Source organism: Nansenia antarctica (genome assembly GCF_963989245.1).
Source record: "Nansenia antarctica genome assembly, chromosome: 4".
Taxonomy (NCBI): Eukaryota; Metazoa; Chordata; class Actinopteri; order Argentiniformes; family Microstomatidae; genus Nansenia; species Nansenia antarctica.
Window position 1 is genome coordinate 52,163,687 of NC_137689.1, and position 23,360 is coordinate 52,187,046.

The 23,360-nt window shown below is 43.5% G+C and overlaps 1 protein-coding gene across 1 annotated transcript in view; it reads left to right on the forward strand.

Annotated features, from left to right (window-relative positions):
- palm2akap2 (PALM2 and AKAP2 fusion) overlaps positions 1-23,360 on the forward strand; it is an 85,855-nt gene that overhangs the window by 10,020 nt on the left and 52,475 nt on the right. Inside the window, exons 3-4 of the mRNA XM_080529771.1 lie at positions 12,807-12,887; positions 15,512-15,642. Of these exons, the coding sequence (XP_080385897.1) occupies positions 12,807-12,887; positions 15,512-15,642 (212 nt within the window). The remainder of the gene's footprint in view (positions 1-12,806; positions 12,888-15,511; positions 15,643-23,360) is intronic.

Below are 23,360 nucleotides of genomic sequence, written 5' to 3' on the forward strand. Positions count from 1 at the left end.
ATTCCTCCTTGAAGAAACCACCAGCAGTCATTTTAATGTCCAGGCAACACGTATCAAATTGCCCTGGTGAGAGGCTGTGCATTACACGTTAATGCTCAGGTCCTGAATCTGAATTGATCCTATTCAGTGAGATTAAGGTTCACAATCATCTCATATAGTTGTTCCTCCTCATGTGTCTTTTATTTTGCACCACAGAAAAGTCAGGCTATAACCAAAGCTAAATAATACTGGATATTTTCCATTCCCATTTCTCCGGGGTGCTCTTCTTCTGCACCGACACCAAAGATAACCAGGAACTTTCACAGCTAGTGGACACATTCCTCTCTCGACTAGAGTGAATGAAACCTGAACAACAAACAATGGCTTAGACTCCAGTCCTCCAACCGTCTCTTTGTTTTGGCTTAAGGGAGTCTCCAGGTCTGTGTGGTCGTGGTGTTCTGAGTTTACCGCTATGTCTGTGTTGACAATGCAATGGAGTTTATGGAGAGAAGTTGAACGGGACAACTGTGCTTTATAGGGTTTTTTCCAGCAGTATTTTGGATGGTTAAACAGAAGCAGTGCTGGAAAGAGACACCTCATAGCCCTTCTAACTTTAACTGATATCACCACACAAAACAAACCAATTAGATAAGATAAGAATGTTATTGTCTGTTAAATCTTCATAATATAGACATTGTTCACACTGGCTAAAAGATTATAGTATTTGTTTGACTAATGTCTGATTATATCTGACCACACACTCCAGACACTGATATTCACAGACAGTAGTCAGTCTGTATCACGCCACTGAAGTGTAAAATGCAATTAGGGCCATAATGAAGGACCACACAGCGAGGGGTCTAGCCCCATATCCCATATCTGCAGCTGACTGGCTGATTTCATCATAAATAATAAAAACATGTCCATGTGCTGTTAGCGGGATCTCACACTGTAGACCACACCTCTAGCACCAGATATGAAATCGCCTGAGGTACAGTAAGATAGCTTAGTGTATATTTATTCTCTTTTCAGAGAATTTTGGATGAATCAGTCATAACGTTTCAAAACATGCTAATTTAGTGTACATTGATTTCCATAGTTTTTTTGTTCGAAAATGCCAATGTTAACCATTGGAGAATATTTAAAAAATTGGAGAAGTAGTAAAACTCCCAAAATGTGGATTGCACTTTCTCCCTGTCCATAGACTGCTTTCAGGGTAGGGAAACAAAAAAGGCATTGTATTATTTGGGTGAGTTAGGCTATCCCTTTTAACTGCTATGCTACAGTAGGTTGTACTGGGTTTGTTAGAAGATAACCTCCCGTTTTTTTCTTTCCCTGCCCAATGTGTATCCCACCTATACACGCTCCTCCCTCCATCTTCCTCCTCTTTCCCCTTGAACCACTGAGTCACATAGAAGTTGACCAACCAAGGTAGAGCCTTGAAACTAGACAACTTTATTTTGGAAAATCCGTTTGACTTGTATGACAACTTAACTTCAAATAACTTCTCTTCTAGATTGTGGATGAGTATTCTACTTCAGAATGGGTACAGCTTGTGTTATGTTGTCCTTTTTATATTTTCATTAGACACCATGTTACAGTCTGTAATTACACTGTTAGGATATCGTAAGTAAGGTCTATACGCTACATCAGTCCACAGTTTTACAGATACTAATTGGATTGGTTACGTTACGTTTTCATTTCATCTCATTAAATTTGACCATGTAATTAACATGTAATCACCGTATAATCACAGAGGTAGAGTGCAGACTGCTTTCCCATACAACTGACTGTGCTGCTGTTGCTGTTGCTATACTGAAAAAGAGTAGCTATTTTCTTAGTCATTACCCTGGTTTGAGCCTGCCCTGTGTTTTGGTGCCGAGCCTCAAACCTCAGTCAGAGTTCTCTGGTACAGGCTCTGGTACAGGCTGCCCGGCCAACTGTGGTTCTGTGGCTTTTCACATCATCCAATGAATGCAGAGCCCTCCATAGCTCTAATTAACTGTGAGCCCTTCTTACCGTAAGAAGTTGGGGAGGCGGGGGAGGTGTGTGTGTGTGTGTGTGTGTGTGTATGCACGCGCATGCGTACATGCATGCCTGTGTTGGTGTGTGCATGTGTGTGTAAATGAAAGTGTGTGTTAGGGAGTGGAGATGAGAGGAGAAAGGGGGTGAGGCCAGAGGAGTGGTGTCTCTGGGGCGTCTGCAGAGAGCACTCTGACGTGTTTACACAGATGACTTCAGAGCCTTGGCCCCTCAACCTCCTCCCTACCCCACTGATCCCCCCCCTTCACAACAGTACCCCTGTTTGTCTTGGGCCAGCAGGGCAGGCGTTACGGGACACGGCTAATTTTAGCGGCAGCTGTCTTGGCCCTCTCTGCCAGCCTGCCACGCATAGTTTTGGGGGGTGGGGCATTGGAGCAGAAACTCTGGTCAGGTGGGCTCTTCTCTTATCTTCCTTGGGCCTCCAGAGACCCATCCCACCCTGGGTACGAACACTTTGCTCGGCTGCCCTCGGACAGGCGGTTCAGGACCATGTTCGCAAGGACAAACAGACTGAAGCTCAGCTTCTACCCCAGGGCCATTCAGGCCCTGAACACAGCAAAGACCTAGGTTCTAGGCCCTGGACAATCTAGACAATTTGATGGCAGCTACTAGATTGAAATCAAGTGCAATACTGAAACACAACTGTGAACATTTCAAACCTGCAAACTGCGACACTTTAAATGAATGTGCAATAACACTATGTGCAATATGACAACCCTCGGGTACATAAGGTTCAGAGATAGGAAATGTTAGAATAGGTATAGCATAGCATAGAGTACAGCACAGTGTTTTATTTGTATAGTATAGTATAGTGGATAGTGTACATAGCCTTTATTTATGTAAACCAGCTCTTTTCCCCTCTTGTTTTTAGTTTTTTTTCCTAGCACCAGGGGAGCCCCCCCTCCCAAATGTTGTTGTTTGGTACCTGTACTATATCAATGACAATAAAGACCATTCATTCATCATTGTGACTTTCAGACTCAGGGGCCACTGGTTTGTGCCAGCAGACATATGATGTGTCAATACAATCCAGAGTCTTACACCAAGGATGTTAATTGAGCCCACTTCAATTACATCTGGATTGTAGATTAATGTTTTGTTTTGTCAACAACCTCAATTGCTTACTTCATGAACACATAGGCTGTGCCAAAACGTTCATGTCAGTATTGATTTGCCCAGGGAAATGTGAAGGCTACTTCATTATGTCTGAACCTAGTAGTGTTGTATTGATTAAACACCAGCTAATTGTATAAGCACAACGACTTTAATGGCAAATGGCCTGTGCTCTTGTAAGAGAAACCATGGCCCTGCATTTACAGGTTGTAGCAAGTGACAAGTGACAGAATAAGGAGTTATCACCCAGGCATGGGGGTAAATGTCACAGATAGTTGGTTTGGTGAGGTGCCGTGCTGGAACTCCACACAGTAAGAGCACTCAACACCTGCTCCAGTCATGTGACCTTGCCTGGCATCCCAAACATCCCACAGTGCTAAGTGACGAACCAGTTGGCAGTTACAGTATCCATTACCATTACCATTACCAAAGGAGCTAACTAATACATTTAGTATTAGTATTTGGTGACTTGTTTGGAAGATGAATATTTTGACTTTGATTTAATGTTGAATTGAACCGTAGAGAATTGTTACAAATAACAATTTGTTTAAATGTATCTTTCCTGTATCATATCATAGACCCTGCATCTAGATGTGTATTGAGTCGGGCTGACGAGAAAGATTCACAGCCCTAGTAGATATGTTCTGAATCTAGCCCCACACTTGATTCACCTTGTCTCATGACGATCTCCAAAGCATTAGCAGCTTTAACCAAGTTTGGATCTTGGCTTTGTCAGATTGAGTTGCTTCTACATTCTCTAGGTTTTTGTTTGTTTATTACATCAGTGTAATTGAAGGAAGTGTTCGATGACAGAATTTTTTAGCACATCTGCCTACAGTACCTGAGGCAATAAGACAGAGCCAAACAGCTGGCTCTAGATCACACAGTTCTTACATTTACAGTATGACATCATTGGTCTACACCTCAAACTGACCGTCCCTGACTGATTTTGACGACCCTACAGTATGAAGTTGATGAAACACAGAAAATTGACCTGAACTATTAGTTTTTTTTACCTTTATTTTATCAGGAAGTCACATTGAGATTAAAACCTCTTTTACAAGAGAGACCTGGCCAAGACAGGGTCAAAATAGTAGCTTAAAAAACAGTTCAGATAACAAGACAGGACATAAGACAGTGGCAACAATACAATAGACAAACAATGGTAGGGGTATTTACAAGGTGATTAAAACATTGAGAAGTCTAACCAAAGCAGGTACAGCGAGCGGTGACCACATCCTTTAATCTACGCTTGAAGATACTTATGGAAATAAGGGCCTCTAATTTAAAAGTAGTCTGTAGGTCATTCCAAGACCAAGGGCCATAATAAGACAAGCTTGCCCTTCCAACATTGTTCATGATAAGTGGCACCTTGTATTGTAGCCATCTACGAGACCTGAGACCCGAGCCACTCGGTATAGGGATGAACTTCAGGCCCAGATAATTCGGTAAGAAGCCAGAGATGATTTTAAACACAAGAGTGTACCAGTTGAACCGTATATATTGTTTTGAGTTACAAACCTCACAACCATCTACACTGGGTACATCTGGGTACATCCCCCCAGTCCACGAGTACACAGCCACTGCCTTGCACAGCTCCTTAAGAGAGGAGCAAACCTAGCAGCTGCAGAACATCCTAAAAAGGGCCTGTAGAACCATACTGGGTAGATATAACCCCCCTCTCACTTCCCTCCCTCAGTGACAGACAACTAACCATCTGCAAGGACTTTGCGAACTCACTTCTTTACGTCCCAATTCAGGCACTGGTTACCTCCATCCAGGGAAACATCCACCAAAAGGCATACAAGACACAGTCAGAAACTCACTGTCAGAAACTGTGCACGTACATAATGCTACAGAAAATCCTCTTTGCACACTCATTAATAATGAACAATAACCATTTTATTGTCGGAAAAGCCCACGTATTTGAGTACTGTTTTTTTTTATTGCCATGTGGAATCAATAAAGTAAAGCAAAGTGAACTACTAACAATGCAATCATAGATGATGCTGGGTAGAGGAGTTTGTTTGGTTTCAGACTAACTGGAGTTTCATCTAAACGTACTTGTGTCAACTCTCACAAAGCTTGGCTAAGCATATCTTTCCCTGAACTGCTTTTAAAAAGTATCACAGGCCGTAACTATACGGTATAAGAGGATCTTAAATTAAATTAGAGTAATTAAACTAGTCTGATCAGGGGCTCAAGTTGGTATAATAGACCTTTTAATGCTGTGAGGGAGGTCGAGTAAACCTGCGGCTTAAGAGGCTCGGAAGAATGCTTGCTATGTTTAAATGAAAATGTCTTGTTATCCTCCTCAGCAGTCATCATGAAATACCTACCACATGTGGAGACCCATAATAGATTGCAGACTTTTGATTTTCACTGCGTTCATATTACAGTTATTAGCATGCCTAGATAGCCACGTACCTTGTGTTGGCATCCTGGAGGGATTACCGGTATGCCAGGTTGTTTTTGTGTTCCATCCAAGTTCCCCAGTAAATACATGTCTTATAGTATAATGTCATGGCATTGGTCACATTTTGGACTAACTGCACAGCACCAAAGTACCTGATTGCTTCTGTGTCAGCTTTTAGTCAAAGGCTCAACGTGGTCTACTGTGAGACCTGTCACACATTGGAGCTCTTTGGGTGGGGTCTCAGCTTTGTTTAGACATCATTCCCTAGATTGAACTGGAAGAGCTTTTTTTGATGGGACCGCATGAAGAGTCTCGTACTCATACGTGGTAATTGTGTTAACTGAGGACTGTATGTGGTCTCAGACTGAAGGACTGGTCTCAAGGTCTACCTTCTATACAGGTTGTTCTCACTGAGATAAAAATCATATTTGTATTAGTAATATGGTGAATGAGGTCTGCTGTGTCATGACCTGAACCTTACAGTCAACATATTGAGGTCAGCAATGATGTGATGCACATTCACATCCACCAAGTGATCCATCATGTCTGTTTCATAAAACTTTGTTTGAATCAGATAACATAGCCCAGATACAGTATTGTAAGTTGCAGGCTATGTTTTCCATTCTCCAAGTGCTTTCTCTGAATATTATGTTCACTCTATTTTAGTCTGACCACAGGGGCACATACACTTGTGACTGTCTTGATATGAGCCCAGTTTGGCTGCTGGCCCTCTCCTAGCTGATACCTATTGGGACTCCCAGAGTGAGCTAAAGGAAACCATTAAATGTCCTGTGTGTGATTTATGAACCCCTTAAAGCACATTCTAACTTATTTAACCTGTTCTTTCCCCACCTAGGTATACTGTATATTGTGTTGTATATATTTGAGCATTGGAACACTCCTAGCATTAGCTTTGGAACACTCCTAGCATTAGCTTTGGAACACTCCTTATTGTACATATTATATGTCTGTCCCCCTGCCCGAACTACCCACTGTACATACTTTGTGTTTTGTCCCCCGCCCCCACCTGTGGTGTATGTCCCCACCTGTCCTACCCGCTGTACATACCTTATGTTTTGTTGTATTGTTCTTCCCATGTTGGATGTATGTTTATCTTGTAGATAGTACTAGTTATTTGTCTGTATTATCTTGTAGATAGTACTAGTTTTTTTTGTCTGTCTTACATGTAACGATGAATTGAGAATCAAGGACCCCAATTGAAATAAGCCAGTGGCTTTCTTGGGTTTTTATCCTGTTAGTTGACCTTGTATGTAATATGTACTTTCATGTACCTACTTCTGCAAATCTTCTAATAAAGTTTTCAATCAATCAATCAATCAATCCTAGCATTAGCTTTGGAACACTCCTAGCATTAGCATTGGAACACTCCTAGCATTAGCTTTGGAGCACTCCTAGCATTAGCATTGGAACACTCCTAGCATTAGCTTTGGAACACTCCTGGCAGTAGCATTGGAACACTCCTAGCAGTAGCATTGGAACACTCTTAGCAGTAGCATTGGAACACTCCTATCATTAATAGAGGGATACTCCCGCCAGTTTTCATCTTCAGAAAGGCTGTCTGCATTGTCAGGGAGTGGGAGGTTGTGCCATCAAGAATGTGAACATATTTCCCTCTGGGGGTGAGCAGTTCGAAGACTGAACTATGACACATCACAGGAACTCTCAGACTATCGATGGGACACTTGGGTCCTCTTTGTCACTCTGTTTTCAGTAGGAAACACATGACCTTAGAAGCATGATCAAACTCAACATCCAGACTTGTATTGGAGTTGAATGGAGTTGACATTTCAGAAGAAGTATTGGAAAATAAATGGGTAGGCCTACTTTCCAATTCAGTAAAAAATAAAATAAAGTAAACTGCTGTAAATTCCAAAGGTAAGATTTATCCTCAAAATGGTAACGCAAACACAGAGAGCAAAAAGGGATTTTATTAGTTTATTCCATTTATTACGTTTACGAGCATGGGGTTTTTGACTCTAGCTTCAGTATTCAGATTCAGAGATTTGTTGATTATGTTGAATGGCTATTTCAGTATGTTCCAAAAAAATCATTCCTCGACCTTAGACAACCTGTGATTTTCTCAAATGCCAAGTACTTCTGTGGTCTTGTTAGACAGAGTTCTTCATCCACATGGTAGAGTAGAGTGGGAAAGGCCAATGTCAATCTACTGCTTTGTGATTTACAGACCCATGGTTTACATAGTTCTGTTGGATTATAATCATGATTACCATTGGTTTACTAGATGGTTCTGTACTGGAGATTGCATTGTAATACTCTTTCTGTAATACTCTCTCTCTAATAATGTCTCTCTAATAATCTCTCTCTAATAATGTCTCTCTAATAATGTCTCTCTAATAATGTTTCTCGCTCTCTCGCTCTCTCTCTCTCTCTCTCTCTCTCTCTCTCTCTCTCTCTCTCTCTCTCTCTCTCTCTCTCTCTCTCTCTCATTCCCCCTATGGTCACACACACACTTCTGTATGCAAAAAGTGTTGAGACAGATACCGCTCATGTGTGTGATCTGAGATTAGCAGGAGGAGAGAGGAGAGGGAGAGAGAGGGAGAGAGAGAGAGTGAAAGAGGTAAAGAGAAAGAGAGGGGGAGTTCCTGGCGCTGTAGGGCAGATGTTTTCCATTTGAATCCAAAGACAACGGATCCTTTAAAAACAGAGATTCTTGGTTTGGGTCTCTGTTTCTTAACCAAAACAACTGCCATAATCTCTTACTACTATAATTGTTTTTTTGCAATTACTTGAACCAGTATACATTCATGTCATCAATGTATGGTAACCATATCGCTTGGCCCAAAAAAGCAAGCAAAAAAACAACTAAATCAAACAAGCTATGACCCTGCACCGTAGATCTGACACGTTTCACAGGGTTTTAGTCATTGCCTAGGTATCCTCTAGTTAAAGAATGTGTGTTGCACGTTAAGCCAGGCATGGGATGACCGTGCCTCTGCATTTGAATCCACTTCTCCGGCATGTGTCAGCATACTTGGTGAGTAATAGATATGCAGACAGTACTTACTTCTACGCAGCTAGGACCTGGAGAAGCAGGAACCTGGTCCCATTCCTCAGCGGGTCATTTTGTAGAGGGAGCCGCTAAGAATGTGCTGTCTGTCGGGTAATTATAACCCTTAAATCAAAATAGAAACAAATAGCGGCTATGGAGGACTCCATGTATGACCTCACTAGATGATGATGGGCAGCCTGGAGTCTTTGACCGCTTGGTTTAGTTCAACCTACTCCACCAGGAATATAACAGTATACATGCCACAAAATCGTGTGGAATATACAGTTATAGTTATATACATGACTATAAATCTATGGAGCTACAGTGCAGAGCAAAGCTGACCTAGTAGCGCAGACATGATCATGTGATGTCACTGTCTGAGAATTTGAATTTCCTTGTGTTGAGGGATTACTTGTGACCAGTGGTGTAGTCTAGTTTTTTCTAGTGGGTATACTGTGATTTTGCCCTCCCAGTCAGAGCGACACCTGTCCCGTAGCGACACCCCATACGCACCACCACACTCACTTATGCATACAGTATGCATCTACACCAGTGTTTGCTGCCTTGGGGGGGGGGGGGGTGGCATGGACTGTACTTGTACATCAAGCTGCCTCACGCTACAGAAACAGGAGATAGGCTCCTGCCCCCTAAGGGCCGTTAGGCTCGAGAACCATCGGTTCTCAAGGCTACTTACGTGGTCTTGACTACATGTCCACTTTCTCACCTGGTTCTTGCTCTCTCTCTCTCTGGTGTGCCGACACCATCCTGCTCTCTCTCCTTCTCTCCCTCTCTATCCTCCTCTCTCCCTCTTTTGCTGTCACCCAAAAGGCAAATATAACAACCAGAGTATTTATAATTTAATAAGAGGTATACATTGAATTCATATAAAATCATAACATCATTCTAATTGAATATTGGGTTGCTGTGGGCAATAGAGTCAGATACTGTCTTTAATTACTCTCTCACCTGTAAGAAAATCGTATGTCCAACTACAAAAAACAGACATTTCCAATGAGTGAGGGTTTGTTCCAATGCTTCAATCCACTGTCCATGTACTGTAAATATGCCATTATGGTATTACCATAAAGCCCAATTCTAGCAGAATAAGAAAGATTGTATATCTACTTTAAGTAAAATAATAAAGTGCCTCCAGTTAGCACTTTAGCTGGCATGTGTGCAGCAGACTAGCTCATCTAATCACCTCTGAGCTAGCTAGCTAGCTTGCTAGTTCTTTGACACTATTATTCACACCATGAAACTATAATCAGACACTTGAATGAATGAATGAATGATTTAATGAATGAATGAATGAATCGTCTTTATTGTCATTGCTACAGTACAGGTACCAAACAACGAAATTTAGGAGGGGTGGCTCCCCTGGTGTTAGGAAAGGGGAAAAAACACTTTTAAAAAAATCACAAGAAGGGAAGGAGCTGGTTTACATAAATAAAGGCTATGTACACTATCCACTATACTATACTGTACAGATAGACGACTAGGGTTGTCATATTGCACAATAGTGTTATTGCACATTTATTTAAAGTGTCGCAGTTTGCAGGCTTGAAATGTACATATTTGTGCCTCAGCACTACACCTGATTTTTTCAGTCCAGCTGGCTGGCGAAATGAGGGAGTGCTTCGCCAACCAATCAGGTAGCGGTATTGCCCTGCCTCCCCCTACCATCCTAGGTTTCGCAAATTCGCGGCCTGCCCACCCCAAGGCTCTGTAGGGGAAATACTGAGACTAGCATTCTGAACGACTGGTTATGTGATAACAAACATGTCAGAAAGTTCGAAGTAAGTGCTTCGTAACACAGGTCTACGGGGTGAATTTTATGAATGAAAGTGAAAGTTCTGTCACAAAACGCCGTTACGTATCCTCGCGCATTTTCTAGTGGGTATACGCAAATCCTTGGCCTTTCCTAGTGGGTATACGGCGTAGTCCTGCGTATCACGTAGACTACACCACTGCTTGTGACTCCAAATTTAAGATGTGTGCGTGTGTATGTTAGCTTATATATAGCTTGTATTTGTTTTTGGGGATTGAATGTGTGGACATGTGTTGACTTTACAGTAAGCCTGTGTGTGCATGCGTGTGTGTGTGTGTGTGTGTGTGTGTGTGTGATTGTGTGTGTATGTGTGAGTGTGTTCCTACGTATGTGTGTGTGTGTGTGTATATGCGTGCGTGCGCGCCTGCGTGCCTGCGTGACTGTGTGTGTGTGTATGTGTGTGTGTGTGTGTGTGAACATGCATGCATGTGTGTGTGAGTGTGCATGTGTGTGTATCTGTGCCAGCAGAAGCGCAAATTGTCTGTAAAGCTGTTTGGCCCTGGATGGTGTCGGTTTGAATGTCACATCCCCACAGTGATCTGGCCATGCCAGTGATGATGCCTAACACAAAGGGCTCTGGAGGGCGCGGGGGATGAACATCTGCAGTGTGTGTTTGGATGAGTGTGAGCAGAGAAGCTCTGCAGCCAGTAAGTGTCGGGGCGAGGAGCTCTGTCACGGCCGTCACATCTTGCCTTGGGCCGGAGGATGAGAGATTAGACAGCTGATCGTCAGTGTTGAATTATTCAGTACTGTGTGTGTGTGTGTGTGTATGTGTGTGTGTATGTGTGTGTGTGTGTGTTGTGTGTGTGTGTGTGTGTGTGTGTGTGTGTGTGTGTGTGTGTGTGTGTGTGTGTGTGTGTGTGTGTGTGTGTGTGTGTGTGTGTGCGTGTATGTGTGTGTGTGTGTGTGTGTGTGTGTGTGTGTGTGTGTGTGTGTGTGTGTGTGTTGAGCCCCTCCCCTCCGGCCTGGACTGCAGGGCGGTGGAGACACAGTGGGATTAAGGAGCCGACGGAGCAGCATCCTTGTTGCAGCTAGATGTGCTACAGTAACCCGCTGCATCCATACTGCAGCTACAGCATCCAGCATCCACACTGCAGCACACTGTACAGTTCTATGTAGCAGCAGGACACACACATAGAACTATGTTGCAGCATTACAGAGGAATGGAGGTCTGTCTGATGTCTGTCTGTAGACAATAGTGTGTCTCTGTTTGACTTAAAAATAAACATTTGGCGATGGATATTATTAATGTTTCTATTTTAGTGAGGTATACAGTATGTCATGAATTGATTTGTGGATTACAAAAGGATTACAGAGGTGCCTTTGATCTAGGGACATCAAATAGGCCTACCTTCAGCAGTGGTGTGTGTGTGTGTGTGTGTGTGTGTGTGTGTGTGTGTGTGTGTGTGTGTGTGTGTGAGTGTGTGTGTGTGTGTGAGTGTGTGTGCGTGTGTGTGTGTGTGTGTTTCTGTGTGTGTCTGTGTGTGTGCGTGTGTGTGTGTGTGTGTTCGTGCGGGCATGCTTGCGTGCGTGTGTATGCGTGCCTGCGTATGTGCATGCTCCATGAGGACCATTTCTAGACCACATCACATAGCCACTGACATCTGGAAACCATACTCAACCCAACCCACCCTGAAATATTCAGGCCATGAGAACTCCTTAGGTCCTGCTCGGCGTGGCACAGTACAGCGTTGTGTTGCTGTCGGGAGGTGACCCGAGAGTCTGTTCAGTTGGTGCCTCCTGTGTAGAAGTAACGTATTGTAGCTAGAAACGTTAGCCCATTTATGGGGCTTTCCCTGAGTTATAAATAGAACACACAGGAAGTAACCCATGTGCAGTGTTCCCACTGAAAGGGTAGCCTGGCGATACATCTGGTTAACATCATGGTTCCATTCAAAACTTGGCCCCTAACCCCCTCATCCCTCGCATCCGCTCCAGCTGAGCCCCTTGCACCCTCATCCCAAACAGCATTGCTCCTCACCCCCTCAATGGTATGACACCCTAACTCCCTCATCCCTCACATCGTCCAGTGGCTCTACCCCAAACCCCCTCATCCCTCACATCTTCTCTAGCTCACCCCCCTAGCACACGCATCCCAAACAGCATCATCCCTCAACGGTTCCGACCCCTGACGCCCAACACCCCCTTACACCCTCTCCAGCTTAGCACACTGGTATGGTTAGCATTGGAGAGCTTGTGCTCACCCTGTGTCAAACGAGGACAATCCCTCTCTGCCGTCTGTGTAGATTGGAACACGCAGTGCCGCTGATCTCCGTTCCCAAGTCTCTGCCAGTCGGTTTGTCCTACAGCCAACGAGGCCTGTACTGGCCATCCTTTTTTTAGAATCTGACTGATGATTAATAAGAACTCCTTTTCTTTCTTTTTTTGTCTTTCAGGAAAAACGAAAACGACAAACAGAGATTGAAGACAAACGAAGCCAGCTGGATGACCTGGTACTACAGTTTCAACACCTCAAGGTAAACGGCTCTCGTAGATCTGTGTGTGTGGGTGGTAATGAGAGATGAAGTTTAACAAATGCATCTGGTCTAGTGGTTAGCACTGCCGCCCACAGTCCACACTTTGCCCCAACAGGCTGGGGATTTTTTAATCCCCAGAATGCCTCTTCCTACGTTCACCCACTCACCTACCTCCTCTCTCGTTTCACATTTCCCAACAGATGAACCAAAAATATGAAATTAAAGTGGCCTTCCACGCTCCTTTTATTATCGCCTAGTGCTTTTGTATTAGCAGATACAGTAGTTAGTTTGTTTGTTAATTCCAAGCCTAATGCTAATATCACACTAAAAAGAGGCCCAACTTCAAAGATGCTTATATTTACTATACAGCATTCGATCTGAAACCACATTTTTTCCCCCATAGTTTGCAAATCTACCACCAGGGTATTTTGTCTCATTCCATTACTGCGTCCCACTGTACTGTCCCACAGTTCCACTGTATTGTCCCACAGTTCGGGCCTGAGTAGACCTATGTTATCAGATGCATAGGAGTTGCCATGCAGAGAAAATTGCTCTTGTTGTAAAAGAAAAGCACCCACATTTAATGCCAATTGCTTTTCACAAAGACAAATTCAGCCCAGCTTGAAGTGAGTCTTGAAAGAGTCTTTGTTCCTCCGCTCTCCAGAGAAAAAGAGTTGCTTTGAGGGAAGTGGCACTTATTTCCTGAGATTAAAGCAATTTGATAAAGCCTTTGGCCTGTGGGACTATTTAAAAGACAACATCAGCTCTGTGGGTGAGACAGTGAGTAAACACTGTGAGATTTACACACACAGCAGTTCTCTGTGGAGGAGTCCCTGCATACCTCCGGCTTTGTCTCTCCTCTTAATTACTAAATCGAACATTTAAATAAGACACTCATATAGCAAGCTGTGAATTCTTGTACAACCTCAATAACTGTAGTAGATGTGACTCAAGTTTTGAGATTTGATCGTGTTGGAAAAAGAGATCGGAGCAGGAAGTGGAATGTTTGTTTAATGGTGGGCGTGCATGAGATGAGGCTGAGACTAGTTCTCATCGGAAAGTACATTGGCAACGACCCACTGGTACACTAGCTTTTTTTGTTTGTTTATGAGGGTCATCCTCTGTCACTCTACTTCCTCCTTGATCGGCATGAAAAACACTCACGTGAACAATATATGCCAAGCACGCATATGAAATGTAGATTTGTATTTAATGTATCTGCCAGCTGACATTGGTGTGCAATATAGATTCGGTAAGGAATACATAAAGCATTCATCATGAATTCATTAACATTGTAGAAATATTCATAATGAATGACCTTTGTAGCGTGTATTAAATATCTATGTCATTTGTGACATTGTGTTTGAATAGGATGTCATATCATGTCAAGAACCATTTTTGACGAAGACCAATGAGAATTAGGAAGAGTGCAGAAGGTTAGGAGTCGTCTGAAAATGTCCCAAGGGGTTTGTAAACTATGTAACCCTCACAAGACATTAACGGAGCCCTCATGATTCTGTTTGGAAGTTATTTTAACTTCAATGGGTTTATGTAAAGAGATGACACAGAGTTAGGTCCATGGTACCACACTCGCCTCTCTCTCTGTCAAGTGCTTACATCCTGTATTTATAGTACAATGTCATATTTTGGTTTAAGATGTTATTCTTTACGAATGCCAAAGCTTGGTCACTTTGTCCATTTCTTGTTTTGTCCATATTTTTGTTTTGCAAAATATAAGGCACCCTCTGATGATCTTTAGTTATGCATACAATGTGTTTTGGGGGGGTGCAGAAACATGTGACCAGATAGGCTAAATGTGTCTCTGCCCGTCTTTATTGAGCGTGCTGGCAAACCTGAGCTCTCAGCCAGTAGCCCTGAATACATGCTGCCACATACTAACACCAGCTTGTGAAATAGTTGGTCATATTCCGGTTTGAACTGTGCGCTAGCTGCTCCTACAGCTCTGCTAGTTCTCTGGAGGAACAGGCAAACAAGTGTCAACAAACCACCAGTGGCCTTAAATCACTCCCTCAACCCTGACCTCATCTGTTGTGGAACCTGCACATAGGATCAAACGCATTGGACAAACAACTATGCTTGATTTTGGTAGATCTTCTCGTAGAAACGGTTAGGATCTTTCTAGATTGTGTTGTGCGAGCTATACTGCGTTGTGACCTTGCTAACTGGTGCAAACGATCCCAATGGTAATGAAAGGCCCACACATAATATGTAAATGCTCCCGAGTCCCCAGTGATATTCCGGGACCACAAACAACATATCGACTTTAGAGACCTGTTGCGTTGTTTCTGACGCAGGGCTAAAGCACAGGGGAGCATTTATATACATCGTATTGTAGCCTTGGGCCTTTCCTTTAATTAGCTGTATAATTTCTGCCATAGCACCAGTTCTCCAATGTTTGTGATGTGCATAATGTTACCTTTCTGTGCTTTCATGATCTCATCGGTCCCAATACTTTGTGCTGTGCTTTCTGTGCTGATGAAGGCTTGACACTTAGATTTAAGATACAATTGCCGTATAGTATTTCATACCATTGTTAAAATGAAAAGACCCTCTTACTAATTCTCCCCTCTTCTCTCTCTCTCTCGTTCTCTCTCTTCTTCTAGTCCAAAGCCATGAGGGAGCGCTGGCTGCTCCAGGGAACCCCCACCGGAACACATGACGAAGACGAGGGCCGAAGACGACAGCTGGAGCTGGACGAAGAGAAAGGGAAGAGAGTAGAGGACAACATTCACAGGTACACACGCACAGGAAGTGGCCCAAAGGTCAAGACACTATTCCTGGTTACGCAGATGTTCAGTCAGTTCAGTTATGACTTTGGACCTGGTTTTGGTGAAACCTGCAATTCTACACTTAGATGTCATTGTAAACATCATAAACATGAGTGAATTGGGTTTCCCTGGTTAGTTTAGTTTTTAATTAAGAGGACTTCAAAGTGTGGCTGGCTTCTCTGTTCAATCGGTTAATCTCATTAACATTGGGTTTCTCCAGATGTGGATGCTTGGAGTTCAAACCAGATGGGGTTTTGGGTTCTGTTTCCTAGCTACACAGATCAGAGCAGTATTTTGTACAGTATGCATACGTATGTATGAAGTGTTTCATTCTAAAAATGCTATGTCCACCATTTTCAAAAATGTATCATTGCCGTCATGAAATAAAAGCCTTTATGATGTATTTGTGTAAATATCACCTTGACCATTTTAGCAAATGGATATATAGACTTTTGAAATGAAGCTCTTCTTATCTACAAGAGTTACAGCACCATTAGAGCCTTTGTGTTTTACTGACATTCCCCCTGAAGGGCACCAACAACAATAGTGGCCTTCCTTATCAGTGGCCATATTTAAAGTATTAACCGACAGCTCCAAAATAGAGTTGGCGCAGTAGCCGGGCTGCATAGTAAGTAGATTACATCTGGCTATAACTGGCATGAGGTGTCACATGGAGCTGGGGAATGCAACCAGCCTGCAGCAGATATAGATCAGAAACCAGCCCAACAATTGGATGTGTTTCCCTCCTTCTCAGTGGTAAACAAAGCTGTAAAGGTCTAGGGTGCCTTCTGTTGGAAACATTAAAGAAACAAGACACTTGCGTCAATAAATAACAAGACAGTTTTGCGTCCTAGTAGTTGTTAAATATCCTCCCAAACTCCCGTTGGGAGGTAATGCCTATGGCTAAAAACAAAATCCGCAATGGAACAGCAAATATATTACAGCTTGGCGCCAATTACAGCTCAGCGTCAACTACACCACTGCAATAGCTGCTGAGGCTCTAAGTTGCCTTGCTAAGAGGCTAAGATCAGTTAATTGACACTCATTATGTTAGCATGTGTTTCCATTTATCTGGTTTCATGTCGAGAGGGCTGGGGGCTCTAAGTGTTTTCGAACAATGCAGTGCTGTGATACTGCAACCCACAGCTCACACACTAAAGCATCTAAATGCTGTGGATTTGCTTGAGGCCAACTGAACTAAACCATGGGTGAAAAAGTCATCGTGATAATTTACCCAGGCCAACTCCAAGAATTGATCGAGGTAAACTCTTTATATCACTTCGGATCCCCATCGGGGTCCGTTGGCTCCTATGTAAAGCACTTGAAACTTTAAGTATGAATAAAAAATTAATGCTTTATTGAAACGATGTTTAACTTATGATTTACTAGCACTGGGGCCCCCACCCCGCCCTTGGGCCCGTGGTGGTCGTGGTCCCGAGGAGCGGGGCCCCTACTGCGAGGGGTGTCCCTTATTTCTCTGACTGAAAGGTGGCAACCCTAAGGAGCTCTGATATGAGTGGCATGGACAACAATTCACATACTAGTCATAGTATAGCCATTCATAATAACCTATTTCTTTCTTGTTGTTTTATGATTGCATTGCGTGTATTGTAGCACTTTCGTGCCGTCATATTTCTATATTCTATGGAGCTTTCGATGCAAAAGCATCCCCCACACTGAGAATAGTCTCTCGGAAATGTTACGTTGTTGGCCTGTTTTGTCTTATTTTGTGTCTTAGCATTGTCCTTTGTCCCGTTGAACTTAGAGGTCCATTCAGGGATTTAATTCACACATTTGATGAGTCATGATCCCTGAGACAGGAGTCAGTGGGAATAAGTGAGTAATCTGATCCTGATTGGAGATGTTGTGTTTGTATTTCTGGGAGGAGCTTCCCCGTTCACACGGTGCATCCGTTACGGAGGGGTTGTTGCCGCAAGGGATGCGGTCACTTATTCCCCATAGAGCACAATAAGGACATGAGGTCACTGCCAAAACGATGAGAAACGTCCCTCAGAAACTATGTTTAGACACTCCAGTTGGTTGATGTATCATTTGGCCAATAAGCATTGGTATTTGGGCATGAAAGTGGAATCTGGGGAGTATAATTGGAGAAGGATCAGGGTATGTTCCCTTTCCCTGTGTGCTTTTCTCATAGATACCTTGAGAGAATAATTCAAGGTAGAGATTCTGTCGCCAAATCTCAAATCTCTTTGAATATTGGGAGTAACAATTTACATAAAGCTGCTCCTCTATGCCTGCATACAATACAGTATGAACACTGTAACTATTAAAAACAGTGCATTGGTTTTCTTATGTGTTATGTTATTGGATCAAGGAGCTAGTGCAAGTTGTGAGGCAATTCACAATTTATTTATGTCGCAAAATGTGATTTATACAGCATATTTCATGACAGCATGTTTCAAAGAGTAAGTAGTTAAGTAAGTTAAGAGTGTTTTATACAGGGCTTCTTTCTCTTCAACAGCAGTTGTGAATGGAAGTCAAACATTAAGCTGCATGTCTGTCTCTTCAACACTGCGTCATTGATGTGCTGTACCATGAAAGAAGCATTGTTACAAAACAAACGTAGTGGTCATTCTGTATAACATTTAAACTGTCGTAAAGATGTCAGTGTTTGCAGTGTAGCTGTTGCAGATTTAGCTAGAAGCCTAACTTTATTTTCATAGACCTTATAAGCTTAACAAAAATCTATTCATGTGTTAGTTACACTAGAATCAGCTTTTGTGTTTGTGTTTCAGAGTATACAGTAGCTTTAATGCTTTAGAGCTTTCAGTTTGAATGCTTAGTTCAGTTTTACTCATTTATCATACCGTTTCATAATAATCTATTATTGTATGAATCTATTATTGTTATGATCATGTTTATAAGTCTTTGTTAGTACTTCACAAGAGGGTGTGTGTCAAGTCAACAGTGCTATTGGCTGCTGGGCCTGTGTCAGTCTGCCTGGAGGAGCTCCACCATCTCTGTGGTATGAGGAGTGGCTTGAGGGTGTGGCGGGCCTGCTCTATATTTGCACCCCGTGGAACAGTGCCCCAAAAATAAACGAGGACAACGAGAGACTTTCCACCACTGATAGAGAGACTCACGCAGGCTGCCCAAGGACAAAATCGTTGTCCCAGCCCTTACCAAAGCAGCCAAATTCATCTTCTTCTTAAAGCAGCCAAATTCATCTTCTTCTTAAAGCAGCCAAATCCATCTTCTTCTTAAAGCAGCCAAATCCATCTTCTTCTTAAAGCAGCCAAATTCATATTCTTCTTAAAGCAGCCAAATTCATCTTCTTCTTAAAGCAGCCAAATGCTTCTTCTTCTTCTTTCTTTTTTTTCTTCTTCTTTTTTTTTTTTTGCTTTAGGGAATAATTCCAGTTATTTCAGAGAAATATATAGTTACAAGGTTATCAGCACACCTTGTACTGAACCATGACAAACTCAGAACATGAGGAAATGCAGCCCCAGCAGCAACTGGCATTCTTGTTTAATTAGTGTTAGTGGTCCTGTGTGGCTCGGTTGGTAGAGCGCCAGCATCAGCATGCTAAGTTTGTTGGTTCAGTTCCTGCAGGGACTACATGCGGAAAATGTATGCACTCATTATTGTACTGTAAGTTACTTTGGATGAAAGAGTCTGCTAAAAATGCACATGTTTGCTCCCCAATGGCTTAACGGTCTGATGACTGAAACGGTGGTTTCCTACGTTCATTGAATTGCGGAGCGAACGGGAATGACAGTGTGGTGGAGTTTCTTTTGTTCTTCAGAAATGGATACAGAACCATAAATGGGCACTCTAAATCAAGTCCCGCTGTTGATGTTTGATCGTGATACACATCTAAATGCTGACTCTTCCACCTACAACAGGGGGGAACGAGTGATGGGGAAAAAGTGGAGGTTGTCTAGAACTTCATTCCAGGGAAGTCTTAGAAGGATAACAACCCTTAATAGTTGTATTTCTCTCTTGCTCTTCCTCTGTGTATACTACTGTGGTGAAAGGGATACCTAATAAGGAGTGCATACAATGTCAGCTCTCATCTGCTCCACACGAAAGGAAGGAAAGGAGAGGTTGTTTAAAAAGGTGTCATGATAGAGAGTATATTACGAGCAGAGATAAGCAGTGTCAGGTTTCTGTATACTTAAGCTGTTTTACTGTATACCCGTATGTGAACTTTGCTACTGGACCGCTCTCGTACTGAAGACTCAATAAACATGTGTCGTTTTAGGATATAAAACCATGATATGTTCTACAGCATACTGTGGGTGAATGATGACGCAAAGATAGAGTTATAGGGGAAGACGTATATCTTAATGTAATGGAGGTGGTTTGGGACCATGGCCACAAGTAAACTGAGACCAGAAGAGCCATGATGCCATGAAACCTGGGCTTTAGCACAGTGAATTAACGCAGTCCTGGGGGCGCATATATAGAGTTTAGGGTTTGCGTTTGTTACTAGTCAAATTGAGGCGGAATAGACAGGAGCAGATGAACAAATGGCTCTTCAATCATTTGCCATTTGTGAATCATGTTATGCATACAGATTAATTGTGGTCTACTGCAATAGTCGTCCAAATGGTTGTTGGAGTGTAGGGAATCCCCCGTCCTAACCATTATGTTCAATCAAGCGAAGCACGTCGAACCCAGCCACTCCTGCAGTAGCACATCTGTGGCACTTGACTGGCACTTCACACAAGCGCTGCTGACACTTACTCTAGCAATGTTCTCTGTACCCTCAGTAGTCATGAAAGTCACACTCACACTCACACACTCACACACTCACACACACACATACACACACACACACACACACACACGGCTGGATGATGTGGCAGGCAGGGAGCCGTGCCAGGCCCCATGTTGTCATGGTGACAGGACTTGCGGTCAGTTAGTGAGCAGCCTCCCTGGTTGGGCGGTGGGGTGACATCATCAGTGAAAGCACACACTCACATACGCACACACACACACACACACACACACACACACACACACACACACACACACATGTCGTCTCTCTGAGGCTAATCAGGACGGCATGGAGATAATGACACAAGCAGACAGGAAGTGGGAGAACAGGAGTACAGGAAGCCAGGAGTGGGAGTGGAGCAGGGAGAAGCCTGTGTGAGGTCACTGCCTGGATGCCACACACACACACACACACACACACACACACACACGCACACATACACACACACACTCCTCTCCACGCTGCCTTGCCCTCTCCACCTTCTTTCACCTTCCCCCCTCCCCTCCTGTCACCCTGCTGTTCTGCACTGGAAAAAGCGGCATGGACCAAAGTAGCCCCAGTTCAGAGAGAGAGAGAGAGAGAGAGAGAGAGAGAGAGAGAGAGAGAGACAGAGACAGAGGCAGAGAGAGAGAGACAGCCAACTCCACCCTGAATTACAGGAGCTGTTTTCCTTCCTTTTCTCTGGTAGAATAAGTTTGTAATGTAATCTCCCATTGCCCTCCCATTGCCCTGGTCTCTGTGTACAGCGAAGAAAAGAAGAAAAGTCACCTTAGTCATGCAGGACAAGTGAGGTATTCAGTGTGTACTCCTCCACAGAGTTCATACTAGTCCATACGCACAACTATAAAGGAGAAGAAGTGTGTGTGTGTGTGTGTGTGTGTGTGTGTGTGTGTGTGTGTGTGTGTGTGTGTGTGTGTGTGTGTGTGTTTGTGCACGTGTGTATGTGTGTGGTAAAAAGGGCTAACGGTAGCCTAGGCTTTACCCATAATTAAAGATAATACACAGCGTAGTGTCACCGACCTTGGCCACAGCGCTAGCACAGTCCAGCTCTCTCTACAGTCCACAGTCAGGTCTCACACTGAGGCCATAGAGTGGCTGTGACTGTGTCTGGCCATTCAGACACCCAGAGGACCACCACAGAATGGCTCTTGTTCTATTTATAGCCATAGTAAGCCAGAGGTAAATACACAATGTAGTAAGTGTGGGGGTCTCTCACTGGATGGCTGTTAAATCAGGGTTCTCACTCTCTCATTTGAGCACCTTGTGGTCTGCTCTCTCTGAAACCAGTTTGAACCATGACTCCTGGTGCTCCCATGCGCCCCTGTGGTAGAATACTCTAGAATAGAACCATAGAACAAGTGCATTTACAGTATTGTTACCAGCTTAGTAGTATTTTAGTAGGGTTTTTTTTGTAGTATGTACTGCTGTCACACACTTATGTGTCACAAACTTATGTTGGTGAAATGTGTTTTCAGTAGGCCTATACTAGCATGGTGGGAAGCTCTACATTCACAAACAGTAAACAATCATAAACAAACTCTTGTCTATGTTCCGCCTCTACTGTTTCTCTTTATTAATGGTCACCACCAACGCATCACATAGCCCTTGCCTGGGAAATTGTACCTTCTCTGTTTTGGGTCAGACTCTCGTGTGGCCCTCTAGATGTTGATGGCTGTTGTGTCTTTAAAAGGTTTCACCACCTGAGGGCAGCAGAGGCAGTGCCTATTCTCATTGTTCTGCCGTTGTAATGGCTGTTTACTGTAGGATGGGCTAGATCAGAACCATTGACGTAAGAACCATTCATAAGACAGGGGGATAGCTGCTTGAATTGACCCGTCTAACTATGTTACTATGAGTTGTTGTGGGGACATTTGGAATGCCCTGTTCTCAAACTGCCATTCCTATTTACCGCTCATTATATGTACAGTATATGTGTTCAAACATATTTTTCAAGTGTAAAAGTTTAAAGTGTGTATATTCACTGTCTGATAGACCATATAGGTAGTTACTGTTTAGCTCAGAAGCAGAAAGGAAAGTCCTTTGGACGCATGTCCTCTCGAATCTGAATCTGTACGCGAACCAGGGTGGAGCGGATGAGGCCGACCATATAAGGGCATGATTAAATATTATGAGTTATACTGGGCCAACTGCAGGGACATGAATGACGTCTGAATGAGATGGATCCCTCTTAACGGTTATGTCAGTGAGTGCACATCCCCTGGGTTTACATAGGGATGGAGAGAGAGGGAGGGAGGGAAGAGGAGGGAGATGAATAGAGAAGTGTGTGTGGGGGGGGCGGGTGGTAGGAATGTTGGAGGGTGGGGAGGGTAAGGGAGAGATATGAGAAGTGAGGAAGAGAGGGTAGGGAGGGGTAGGCAGGAAGAGAGATAAAATGAGGGAGAAAGAGAAGGAAAGGGAGTGAGAGAGGGTAAGAAGGGATAGACACAGCGAGAGAGAGAAGAAGGGTGAGAAGGAAGAGAGGGTGTGAAGTGGAGCCATGAGGAGAGAGAAATGTAGGGAGAAAGAGAAGGGAAGGGAGTGAAATAGGGTAGGAAGGGGGTAAGTAGAGCGAGAGAGAGAAGGAGGGAGAGACCGGGGGGAGACAGAGGAAGGTCGAGAAGGGATGAAAGAGAGGGACATAGCAAGAGAGAGACGGAAGGGAAGGAAGGAAGAGAGGGTAGGAAGGAGGGTGGGTAAGAGAGGGAGGGTAAGATGATATTGTGTCAGGGTCAGGTCAATGAATTTTCATCCCTGTAGCTGTGAGGATATTTATTCTATTGTCATTGTGTGTGAGTGGTCATTATGGTTATGGATGCTCGCTAGTGTATATTTCCCCTCAGCTAGACTCCACCCAGTGTTGAGTGGTTTGGGTGGGGGTCAGCCTCTTCCTCTTCTGCTGATGTGGGACTATGGAATTTACCCCCCACACCACCATACACA